The sequence below is a fragment of the Pelodiscus sinensis genome, chromosome 1 (assembly GCF_049634645.1).
Source record: "Pelodiscus sinensis isolate JC-2024 chromosome 1, ASM4963464v1, whole genome shotgun sequence".
Taxonomy (NCBI): Eukaryota; Metazoa; Chordata; order Testudines; family Trionychidae; genus Pelodiscus; species Pelodiscus sinensis.
The window spans coordinates 128,388,436-128,401,824 of NC_134711.1; the positions used below are offsets into that span (position 1 = coordinate 128,388,436).

Here is a 13,389-nt window from a genome sequence, read left to right on the forward strand (position 1 = left end):
GGGGTGGCCAACCTGTGGCTCCAGAGCCACATGCGGCTCTTCAGAAGTTAATATGCGGCTCCTTACTTAGGTACCAAATCCAGGGCTGGAGCTACAGGTGCCAACTTTCCACTGGGCTGGAGGTTGCTCACTGTTCAGCCCCCAGCTCTGCTCTAGGCGCTGTCCCCCTCAACCCATTCCCCCTAGGATCTTGCCACTTCCTACCCTCTCCCCTGAGCCTGTCACACCCATGATCCCCCCTCCTCCAGTGTCTCCCACAGAGAGCTGATCACAGTGGGCAGGGGGAAAAGGAGAAGGAGGCACTGACCAGTGGGGCTGAGAGTGGTGGTTGGGAGATGATCAGGGCTGGTGACCTGTTACTGTTGCTCTTTGACAATGTGCATTGGTATATTCTGGCTCCTTCTCAGGTTTAGGTTGTGTGTTGTCCCTCCCTCCTCTTCCCCCCCCCCCCCCCCGACTAGATGACCCTGGAAGTCCCTTCTAACTCTGATTCTGTGATGCATTTTTTTAATAAACTCTATCTGAACAGCTAACATTTCTCTACCTTCACTTCAGCCCATGATATCCTGTGTAGTGAGTTAGATGTTCCTTCTTATATTTTAATTGCTTTTCACAGTATGGAACCTGTCCAAGATGATAGGTTGATAATACAAGCTGAGAGCCATAAAGGAACATATTGCCTGTTTTTCAACCTTCAATCTTTGCACATTCCAAAAACTTGACAATAAGCTTGACATTTTCCCAAAAACCTACACAAAACTTTAAGGTTAAACTTCTGTGTTTAGGATATTGCTTCTCTGCTGATTGGAGGTTGGTGAGTGAGAAGAAATATAAATGAAATCAATTGGCCAGGAGTGTCAGGTGGCTCCTCAGTAGCCAGGGGTCTGATCTAGAAAGGGGAATGCTGTGTTCTGCCTGTGTGAATGTCTAGTAAGACACAAGCTGACAATCCTAGTCAGACTTGATCTTGGTTCTGTGTCACAAGACATTTGCTCTCATTACTTTTGAGAAATTTGGAGCTAAACAGATCCAGTAAAATCCTAAAACACGCTTCAAGTTACTCACGTGAGGAATCCTACCCACTTCAGTGAGATTAAAGTAATGCAAGAGCTTTAAAAATTCAAGGGTGAAATCCTCCAGGCCGCACTGAAGTGTTCTGGAATCTTTCCATTAAACTCAGTGGATCAGGATTTCATCTGAAATTGGTTAGTCTTTCAGAAGACTGTAAATGGCAAAAACCATTACTCATTGTGTTCATACGGGTGTCAGTGCCAACCTTTAGGTTTTTAACAGTCCCAGGCAGTACAACTGTATTGGAAACAGAGTTGAGGGTAAAAGGATGCATTCTGACAGGCAATGAGGTGAGGAAAGGATGATTTGAGGAGGAGAAAACTAGACTCTGTTGAGGGGAATCTGTGCAGTGGGACATTTTTCTAATAGCTACTGCTAAGTAGATCTAATTAAATAACCGATGGCAAATTTAGTAGACTAAATCCATCCTTTCATTTCTGATTGTGGCTGGTTTACAATCAGATCTATTTTTGTCTCAAATTTATTTGTTAAACAAGTAGATTCTTGATCTGTAACTTGTTCATAAACCATTTTTTGGCAAGTAGTTAATTGAAATTTAAACCATTTCTAATAGGCATATTGGTCATATAGAATTGTTCAATTTCCTGCCTGGGTGGACTCTAAGGAGCAATTTCTGATTCAAAATACTTTCAATTATCAATTTGAAATCTGCCTAGAAGGCAGATTTGCTTTTTTCAATGGATATTCCTGCCAGTAAATTAGAATGCCTGTGAATGTTCGCAGGCAGTGAGCACAAAAAGGGATGCGAATGCAGTCAAACTAAATTTATTTAGCAACTCTGATGGGTACTATTGGAAAACTTTTTTGGGGGTATTTGCCAATCCCAGCTCTAGGGCTAGAAGGCTCAGATGGTGTTAGCCTAAATAAGGGAAAGGTTTAACTAAACGAGTAGGAAAACTAGAACAAAAGAGTAGGAAATAGTACAGGAGGCGCTTGTAGAACTAGTATAATTTCTTCCTATTAACTTAAAGAGGAAAAAGTTCCTATCAAACTGCTACAGTTGAAATCAGCAGAAAATCTCAAGTTAGACCTCTTTTGATGCAAATATGGGATTAGTTAGAAGAGCATTCTCTGTGAGGGCCCCACAACTTTGGAAGCTGCTCCTTGCAGAGTTGCCAACTTGCATTTTTATCATGAGTCTCAGTCCCTGGAGTCATGTGATTAGGTGAGGATCTCAATTTTCATTTAAAGAAAAAAGTGAATGTCTAGTCCCCAGGATTGTTGAGGAAAGCTTGAAAATATGACTCAATAGCATTCTAGAGTCCCAAAAGTAGAAAGCAAGCAGAAAATACAGCTTCCCTTACCCCCTTTTAAAGTAGATTTCAACTCATGGTTTTCTTTAGAGGTCTGATTTGTGATGTGAGAACTCCTGTGGTAATAGTACTGTCTTGTTGGTTGTTGTTCAAAATAGCCTGAATCTAAAGACCATTTTGGAATGTTTCAAAGTTTAACTCTTTCCCCCGCCTCCCTTTTCCCACCTTTAATAATTCATCCTAGGTTTTCAAATGTTGGAAGTTGAGGCAGAAGGAAGGCAATTTTAACTTTTTAGATAATCCAACAGTAGTAACTTGTGTTACCTGAAATTGTATTGCTGCTCTAAGATTTAAGTTCTGGCAAAGATCCTTGCAATATGTGATTGGGGTACTTGCTTTAGCACTTCTATACACTGCATAATTTATTTTAAGATGCATCTTTTCAGAACACACTTCCCTCGCATTTTTCTCTCATGACTGTTACATCATTTAATAGTTTTTATTCTTGAATTAATTTTAACTACCTCTTAAAAGTTTCCTCCTTGTTTTTTGCAGGTTTGTTCCTGCTCATCTTTCATACTTCAGTTGTGTATTAGCTATGTAAACTGTCAGATTAATTCCATTATTGCCCATCTCTTCCAGGACTTCTCAGTGGGCAGACTTCCCCTACAAACAGCAAATTGGAGAAGCTAGACTCTCAGCAAGTGTTACAGCTCTGCCTTCGATACCAAGATCACCTTCATCAGTGTGCAGAAGCGGTTGCCTTTGATCAGAATGCCCTAGTGAAACGAATCAAAGAGGTACGCTGTCACAAGTGCAGGCTTCTGTCAGGGAGGGAGATAGCTGGGGTAGAACTTGGATCAACTTAACAGTCTCGGCAGTGCTTGCTAAGTCATTTGCAAGGTTCCTCTTTCAAAGAGAAACTTTAAAGAGGTGCGTGCGTGCATGTGTGTGCGCGAGCAGTGGGCTTCTTAACCTGCCATGTGCGATTAGAATGTTGGACTAGTAACCTTCCTCATTCAGTGTCCAGATCCCAATGTTTCTGGCAAAAGCACATGGACCTGCACTTCTAATACGCCTACCTGGCACGGGGCTCAAACTTTTCTTGTTACTTTGTGCCATTTTGTGGCTCTTCCCTCTCCCTCCAGTGCTCATTAGCCCTAACTGGTTAATTCTCAAAGTGATTCAATGCAGAGACCAGCAAAAAGAGCATGAGATACCACTCCATGGGTGGACCATGGGTTACCACTAACCCAACGTTTGAGAATGACTAGTCAGTTAAGTAATGGCACCCCATGGGGCAAAATGGATTTTTGACACAAGCAGCATACACCTTCTTATATGCACTTTAGTATCAACAGAGTGGAGAATTGGATGAGTAGGTGGCTAATTTGTACTGGCTCTCCATAAGCAATGTCCTTGTTTTGTGCTCTTCTATTGGCTCAAGATGAAGAAACCCTAGAATATGAACTGAGTAATAAATGTGATTCATAGGCTGTTCTGGAGGACTGTTGTGTTTTTCATGATATGCTGATTCCAAAATACCATGGGAATCATACAAAAAAAAATCCTTTTTTCTACTTTGGTGAGTAAAAATATAAATCCAGCTGTTACGCAAGCTATAAAGATACTTGCAGATGTTGGTGACTCAGATCACATAAAACCAGAAATTATTTAAGTTGTCAATGTAGTGACTGAGCAATGCATTAATTTAAATAGTTTGTAATTCTTTTGGCCATTAGAATACACAGGCCAGTATCAAACTAGTTTCAAGGAATGGTAGACTACAACTGGCTTCTGAAACAGTTTGGGTGTGTCTGTATAGCAGGGCTTAACTGGAAATAAACTATGCAAATTGAGCTATGTCACTTGCATAGCTTTTTTTTCAAAATAGCTTATTTCAAAATTGGGAGCATCTACACAGCACTTATTTCAAAATAGTGCACTCTTCCTCCGACTTCCCTTACTCCTCGTACAATGAGGGTTACAGGAGTCGGAGTAAGAAGTCCTCCAACTTGACAGTATTTTGACATTTCAAAGTAACTGCCCGCTGTGTAGACGCGGACTGTTATTTCAGAATAACGCTAGGTATTTCAAAATAACGTTGCTGTGAAGACTTATCCTTTTACATTCTGTAGGTGGGTTTATTTTATATTGCAGAGGTGGCATGGCTACTACTTAATTATTATGTTTTCTTTCGCAGGGCTCGCCGAACCGCAGCGAGCCCTGCTCGCCAGCCACGCTGTCCGGTGATCCGCGCATGCGCAGATCACCCAAACCTGGCTCTTCCGGGTTACAATCTACTCACCACGGGCGAGTAGATTGTATAATTTGTCGAGCCCTGTTCATTTGGATCATAATATTTTACTTCATAAAAATATGGTGCTCCAGTCTCGGTTCAGTACTGAACTGTCAATTTGGTAGTTTTACAACTTATTATCCTATTACTTTGTTTTTCCCATCTCTCCCATTGCAGCATATGTTCTTTGGAGGGAACGGGATATAGAGAGTGGAGTCCCTCAATTTAAATAACATGGGAAGCATGACTTGAACCCTGTACTATTCTCAACCGAGCTATTGTTGACTGAGAGTGCTAGCAATGAGTGCAGCTGAATTGGGGCTATATATAGCTTACATACAAACATAGGCTAGAACAAATCAAGATGAGTCCCACCCATTGTCATAAGTAGTTGAGTTTTGTGGCATTGACAAGGCCTAATTGACTATAGAGAGGAAATAGTGAAAATTAATATTCAAAGTGCAGCAAAAAGCTCAATGTTTAGAAATAGAGAAGAGATTGTGTATTCCCCCTATGTGGGTAGTAATTAGGTAAACTTTCTGACCAAAGTTTTGGTTGTTTGACAACAGCTCTTTAACCTTCCCCAAATCCCCAAAAAGAACAATGCAATGGATTGTAAAGAATACAGAATAATCAGCCTAGTGTCACATGTCTGTAAGATACTCTTTCAAGTTGTTCCAGGCTGAATGGGGGGGGGGGGGGAGAGAGAGATTTGTAATGAAACAAATGAATAACAATACAGCTTCAAATGTGGCAAGCTACTATGACTTGGTGAATGTAAAGCTCATATTAGAAAGATCATTTGAAATGGGGAAAATAGCAATATTTGTGTTCATTGACTTCCAAAAAGCATTTGACAAACTACCACTACAAATTGCTCAGTATATTAAGAGCTGTAGGGATTGATGGCTACAAACTCTGAATAATGAAACAATTATACTGGAATCAGAAAGCAATGATAATGGGAGATGAAAAGGAACTTAGAGATTGAGAGAAGTGAGACGAAGCTGTATATTCTAATGGACTTTGTTTAACATTTGTAGCGAGTGTTTGTTTGAAATAAATTGAAGAAACAGAAAAAGGCATGAACAAGAATGGAAAATTGGTGAATAACTAATGCATATTAGCTATCTTGCTATAAAATTCTAGTGAAGCAAAGCAGATTTCTATTTTGAAACTGAAATTTCACTAAGAAAGATCAATGAGGATATGTCTAGACTGCAAGCCTCTTTCGAAAGAGGCTTTTTCGAAAGTATCTTTCGAAAAAGCCTCTTTCGAAAAAGAGCGTCTAGACTGCATGCAGTACTTTCGAAAAAGCGGCTTGCTTTTTCGAAAGAAAGCAGCGAGTGAGTCTGGATGCTCTCTTTCTAAAAAGCCCTGTTGGCATTCAAGAACGCCTTTTTTCGAAAGAGCACTTTCGAAAAAAGGCGTTCTTCCTTGTGAAATGAGGTTTACCGCCGTCGAAAGAAAAGCCGCGTTCTTTCGATTTAATTTCGAAAGAACGCAGCTGCAGTCTAGACGCAGGTGATGTTTTTTCGAAAAAACCCCTGAGTCTGGACACAGCCTGACAGTTGTGGGGTATGTGTTGACTTCACGTAATAACATTGTAGTAAAAATGACTCGCAGTTTCTCTTCACTGGGATTTTGCAGTGCGAGGGTGAATAGGAGGGGAGACAACCCAAACAAAAAAAATCTCTTCCTTTCTTGGCCATGAAAACATAACTTTAGTGAAGCTACTGTGAGACCCTTCTTGCATATGTCATCACAGAAGTATAAAAATCCATGCGGCCAACTCTTCTCTACAGACTTGAGTTGACAAGTTACCTTGTTATATTACACTGCTGGGAATTCTGCACCACTGTGCATGTGCAGCATTTGTCCTCCCATAGATTTTTTTGCTTCCCCCTAGTAAATGCCTTTTGGAGGGCGAAGCAAAGGGCTGCCACAAAAGCGGTCATAAGACTCTCCCAGCAGTATGTTTTTGGGGCTCAGGGAAGCTACTAGGAAGGTAAATCAATATGGGATGGGAGGCGTGTCTAGGGTAGGAGGCGTGTCTAGGAAAGACTTGATGGGGGAAGATAGGACTTCCTCTTCCCCTGCATGGCTTTTGAAACAAGGTCATACCATCCCCCAGATGTCTCTCCTGGACTCAGAAAGCTTTGCAAATTTCCACTGCTCCCCTGCATCCATTGCTTCTCAGCTGCAGGGGAAAGGATCCATCCAATTCCTGTATGTTCAGAGACCCCCTCCTGCCTAGACCCTCCTGTTGAGCCTTGGCCCTTCTGAGCCCCATTACCCCTGCATGTGGACCACCCCGATAAGTCGCCCATGTCCTCACTAGATTGAGCCCCAGTTCCCAAGCTTCTGGACTCCCCACCTAGTCCCTGTGCACCAAGACCCCATGCTAAGCTGTATTCCCCCTCCGCCTGATGAGCACCAACCACCTTCATGTAGATCCCCTGCAGAGTCACATTACCATTGTGCCCAGAACTCCAACAAGGTGCTATACACCCAGATCTTCTATTGAGCCACCCACACTCAGACTGCCTCTCAACCCACACCTGTTCTCCCCACTACATGCCCCCCCCCCCCCCCACTAAACCCACCAAAGGTTATATATGGGGAGAAAAGCAAAATGACAGAACAGCCACAGAAATATCAACATCTAATAGTGCATCTGTCTCTCTTTTAAATCCATAGCCCTCTGGTATGGTGGCCTTGAAAAATCTTCTTTCCATGCCTTTTAAACATCTGACCTTTATGGGGAAGAGAAAGAAATAGACTAAGGGAATATTTGTTTGATAAGATCCTTTTTAATCCTCCATGGCCTCCATTTATGAGCACAAATGAGTAGTGTACTTATGGGGCTTGACCATGGAGCAGGCCTGAGAATGAAGGGATTGGTTGTTGCGCAAGAGGAAAAAAGGACCAAGGGGCACATCAGGGAAATGTACCAGGACATCATGAGTTTGCTCAGGCAACAAACTAACACTTTGCAGAGTGCTACTGGTACGTGTCCAAAACCCTGAATCAACAGCCTTTCCAATATCTGGAAAATTGCATGGTCGGTGTTCCTAATACCACTCCCCATAGTTTCCTGCTCCAGGCAGGAACTTGTCTAGTAGTGTGTTCTTCCGGTGCGGAGTTAGTTGGATGCACACTGCCAAAGTGAGCTGGTAGTTGTGCTTACCCAGGTGGGTAATCAGGAAAAAGCATTTCAAAAACAGATAGGTGGGCTTCCAGTCTCGCTAAATCCCTGGGCAATAGAGTTCAAAATTGTTACTGCGGCAGCCACTCTTGTTGGGACAGGGGCATTGAGGGAGAGCTGCTGGTGGACGCTAAGGGTGAACACAACTAGTGCAGTATGTTCACTTATATGGCACTGATCTAAGTAGGTTGACTTGTGGCTCTGTATCAAGTGGTTTTATTGTATTGCTGTAATGGGGTGCATGTGTTAAGAGGCAAATTTTGACATACACATATTCATAAGTATATCTACACACATTGGGTACGTCTAAACTACATGCCTCCGTCGACGGAGGCATGTAGATTAGCCAGATCGGCAGAGGGAAATGAAGCCGCGATTAAAATAATCGCGGCTTCATTTAAATTTAAATGGCTGCCCCGCTCTGCCGATCAGCTGTTTGTCGGCAGATCGGGGCAGTCTGGATGCGACGCGCCGACAAAGAAGCCTTTCTTGATCAGCACAGGTAAACCTGGTTTCACGAGGCATACCTGTGCCGATCAAGAAAGGCTTCTTTGTCGGCGCATCGCGTCCAGACTGCCCCGATCTGCCGACAAACAGCTGATCGGCAGAGCGGGGCAGCCATTTAAATTTAAATGAAGCCGCGATTATTTTAATCGCGGCTTCATTTCCCTCTGCCTATCTGGCTAATCTACATGCCTCCGTCGATGGAGGCATGTAGTTTAGACACACCCATTGACTTAGGTTGCCCAAATTTTGTAGTGTAGACCAAACCCTATCTATACTTGTATCTTATTCCTGTAAAGTCACTTTTATACCCGTGTAACTGCATCTACATTAGGGAGGATTGTACTGCTTTAAGTCAATCAGTACAGGCAGTCCCCGACTTACGAACGGAGCTTTCTCGCCCCGGAGCTCGCAGGCAGCGGTCCGCCACCTTGACCTCCGGGGCGAGAAAAGCTGCTCCCGGTGCCCCTGGTCTGCTGGGGACCGTCTCCAGCAGACCAGGGGCACTGGGAGCAAAGCTGCAGCCGCGGCGGGTCCCGCGCCAGAGCAAAGCCTCAGAGGTGCGGCACCCCGCCGCTGCGGCTTTGCTCCCCGTGTCCCTGGTCTGCTGGGTGGGGGGGCGCAGCTAGTGTGCGCCTCCCCCCCCAGCAGACCAGGCTTTTGTTGTGGACCCTGGGGCAGAGCAGCTGGGGCGCTGCCAGTTGGTCCCGCAGCGCCGCTCTGGGCACTACTGGAGCAACCCGGCAGCACCCCAGCTGCTCTGCCCCAGGCGTCCTGATTCAGCCGCTGCTGGTCAGTTTCAGCAGCGGCTGAATCTGGATGCCAGTTCCGACTTACATACAGATTCAACTTAAGAACAAACCTACAGTCCCTATCTTGTACGTAACCCGGGGACTGCCTGTATAGTGAAGTGGCACAACTGTTGTGTGCAGACAAGACCTAGGAGCTTGTACAACTTCTGTACATAGAATAGTTAAACTATTTAAATTCATATCAAAGTCTGTTCAGATGCTTTACATTGGCTTAAACCTGACTTATTCAGGATTTTACTTAATTTGGTTCAGACTCTTGTATTTTTTAACAAAATTAATTTAACTTCAACTTATACAACTTCTGTTTGTAGAAAAGGCCTAGATAAATGTCATTTTAAAAATGGCAGCTAAGATGACTTAAGCACTGTGATTTTTAAACCAGACTTTGCACAATGAACAATACTTGAACACAAACGTCCCAATATAGTTTTTAAACACAACTTGCATTGATTATACTAAGTTTAATACCAATATAAAATCCTGTTGGCTATCATGTTTAGAAAAACTGGCCTAGCTTTAAATCTAGTAATTTGAATCCTGATTCCTTTAAATTAATTCCCTGTTGAAATTGTTTTTCATTCTGCGCATATGAATTAATGACAGCTGAATTGCCATCTGTCACAATATTGCTTGTGTTCACCATTGCTTGTTATTTCACTGCCAAACTGTGCAATTAAAACACCCTTTTTTTTCCTGACTGAAAAACTTCAGAAAGAACAAATTAGATTTTTGTCTCAGGTTGTGGAACGTTAATGCTGTGTTGTGGCACTTGGTGTCACCTGTCAATTTCCCATCTAAATGACTTGTGTAGGTTTGTCTGGATGGTATAACCACCCCTAAGTAGATTATACTTTTGTGTAGGATGAAAACTGGCAGATTATTGGATTAATTATTACACAGTCAATTTCTGTGGCCATGCTGTTCTAACAAACTGGAAGTTGACTGCAGAAGTATGAGTGCTGACAATATGGGGGAAAGTGGGTTTCTTTGTGATGTTTGTAATGGGGGGAAAGTATATTTTTAAGGCAGAATAGTTAGCAAATAGTAAGATCCTAGTGTACACAGTACAAGTTATAGTTTTAAACTTTTATTTAACAGGTCTAAGTAACCCCCCATTTCTGTTAGTGGCTTCACCCCAGAGATAACTGTATTTCTATGGTGGGTGAAGTTACTCCGTTGTACTGAGAGTTTTTGGGGTGAAACCACCTTGATCTGCTTCACATGAAGTACAGTGACAACTTGTTCTGTCTGCACATGGATTTTCTAATGTGTTAGCTATACCACAATAAAAAATGTCTTTTTAGTGCATATATATGAACTTGTTGTCTTTTACATTACTATCTACAGCAGTGAGTTAGTCTGGAAATATTTCCAAATATGTTACTGGTGTATGTGCTCTCACCTTGAGGGAGTTAGCAGTGGTCTGATTTTTCCGAGTTACTGAACAACCCTAGTTGCTGTTAAAGTGGGTGCTCCATACCTTAAAAAAATCAGATCATGAGGCCTCAGTCCCCGATCGGAAGATAACCACTGTCCAAGTGATAAGTATTTCTTACAGAATTGGAATAACAAGAGCTGACATGCAAATTGGGTGCTGTATGAAAGTGTCGTTTCTAAAACGGAATAATGTACACGAAAGAAGTAGAAAGAAGAAAAGACCCAGTTTCAGGATAATCTTTCATCAGTGAAATAAATCTGTGGTGGTTGGCTGGGAGAGCTGCTAGTGAAATGCAATAACTGGAAAGATGAATAGAACAGATAATTGACAGTTTTAAGCCCTGACTTTTAATACCTAAGCACTTCAACTTCACCACCTATTTCCAAGTAATCTGTGATTTTTTTTTTTTTGTGCACCTCAATTTTCAAATGTCCAATCTGAAATGTCTTTTAAAAACTGTTTAACTTGTCAGAGTGGGTTTCAAAATTCTACCCAAACTTAATCCAAAAGTGTCAGCTTTGGATGGAACTTGTATAACATGTCTTATCACTGAGGGCTTGTCTTCACAAACATTTTGTTTGTGGCAAGTCAGGATGTGAATATTGCCCATGCTAGCCTTCTGTGGACTGAATGTTCATATATGCTTAATTTGATCTAGTCCCCATTTCTAAGAGGTCTAGATCAAAGCTCATTAACAAACTGACCGTGTGTGCATCAGCTGTTTGTCCATATCAGTGGGCTAGTGTGGAGTAAATTCACACTCCAACTTTCCAGGAATTAATTGTTCATGTAGACAGATCCTTCGTTTGAAGGGTGCATGTTTGGGATGATGATTAGGGAAAGGTTTTCAGGTTGGGTATGAAACAGCTCCATGCTTTCTGGTTAGGATTGATGTAGTGAGTCAGTGTGGCCTCCCGCTGACCCAGAAGGGGAAACACTCCCTAAGACCCTGTGGTGTGCAGTGCCAGAACCACCCAGTCCCACCCACAAGAAGCAGAAAGGTGGAGCTGGAAGTATCAAAGGAGGAGCTCAGAGCCCAGTCGGAGGCCAGTAGCCAAGCCAGCCAGATGATCCACCCATGCTCCCCAGAAGAAAGGCCTGGCTACCCCACACAGCAGGGGAGACTGGGTTGGGCTACCTGGACCACTCCCAGGCCCAGATGGCTGGCCTGGATGGCCAGGGCCCCAACCAGGATCAGAAGATTGGACTGAGCTGCCTGGATTGTTGATAGACCTGGAGGCCATGGACATACTGCCATCATTCCCGGTGCATCCCGAGGACCGGAGTTTAAGCCATGTAGGCTCCCAGGGGGAGCTGGGAAGCAGCCCAGGGATGTCCTTAGCCGATGCAGTGGCGGCTATGCAGGTCAACTGGGCCAGCGCATTGCAGCCAGGATCCCCACTGACCCAGAGGCAGCCCATGCTGCCACTGTAAGGGCCCTGGACTGGGATGCAGTGGAGCAGCTGGGCCTGCATCCCTCCCCTGCTACCTCGCGTCCTGGGTGGCAGGTTTCCCCCGTGGACATAAAAACCCCTGTGCTTGTCAGCTCTTCACCAGCAACGAGACCCAGCTTCTGCTCAGCCTGCAGACAGGCCTGAGCTTTGAACTGGTTATACTGTTTGCTTTTTGCCCTGCTCTGCCCTGGCCAAGGGCTAGTCTGGATAAACGGCTACTCAGTTTGCAGCCATGGCTGAGCTTTTAAACTGCTTTTTTCAAACTGCCCTGCACCCGGACCTATGTCTACCTGAACTCATGAACCATTCTTTGTGTGCTTGCCCCACCCTGCACCAGGGCTTGGGCTAGCCTAAAGACTGTTGAACTGTTTTTGGGTGTCTGTCCCACCCTGTACTCCAGGCCTGGTCTTAAGGGCAACCCCAACCGTTTGTTTATGGGCCTGAGCACAGGTCTAGGGACTAGGACTAAGCTGGCTGAGTTCACAGTTGGGTTCAGGATTGGCTTTGGTCTAGTCCAGTTTCCTTCAAGTGTTTCTAACTGGGCCCAAGCTGACCTCTAAGATTGGATAGTATCTCAGACAGCAAACATGATTTTGAAGAGCACCCTGATCCACCCTCACCAGTGTGACCCTGTATGAATGGTGCATGCAAGGTCATGCTGGTGGCAGCAGAGCGGTGTGATCTTCAGAATGTCTTACACATGACATGACCTTGCATGCATCATACTGGGATCACACAGACTACCTAGGCTCATGCTGTTCTCAGAAGTACCTGCCTGTATGGTTGGTATTCTGGGGATGTGGCAGTGGCCATCTTGTGGATAACACAGGCCATAGAATTTCACACTTCATGTTACCCACTTCTAGGCTAGGCGCAAGTTGAAGATTTACTTTTTAAGCAAAAAGGTCCCCTGCTTTCACTTAGCTTAAATCTCCAAAATGACTAGTACATTTGGGTGCATCAATTTATGTGAACTCAACTTCAGATAACTTTAAAAGAGCCTGTTTTTTCGGAGTGGGAGGAGGGAATGTTCAGCACTTTCTAAAAGTGGCCTTTTTAAGGTTTTTTTCAAACCAGTCCACAAATATTGATGCATCCAAAATAACCTAGTCCCTTTTGAAATCTTATGATTTTTGAGTCTTAAGTGGTCCTATGCTCTTACTCCCATTCTTTGCATGATATCATAATCCTCAATTGGTGGCCATAGACTAGCTTGCTGTGGAAATACATTATGATAACCCCAGTTTTCCTTGAGGTCATCTTGAAGTCAAAATAAGCTTGTGCCATAGTGGAAATACAGCCTTATAGGAAAAAAATTGTTGGACATAA

At 43.6% G+C, this 13,389-nt stretch overlaps 1 protein-coding gene across 2 annotated transcripts in view; it reads left to right on the forward strand.

The window, feature by feature from the left end:
* Positions 1–13,389, forward strand: part of BORCS5 (BLOC-1 related complex subunit 5) — an 89,067-nt gene that overhangs the window by 50,439 nt on the left and 25,239 nt on the right. For both annotated transcript variants that reach the window (XM_075901143.1, XM_075901139.1), the window contains exon 3: positions 2,988–3,145. In XM_075901143.1, the coding sequence (XP_075757258.1) occupies positions 2,988–3,145 (158 nt within the window). The remainder of the gene's footprint in view (positions 1–2,987; positions 3,146–13,389) is intronic.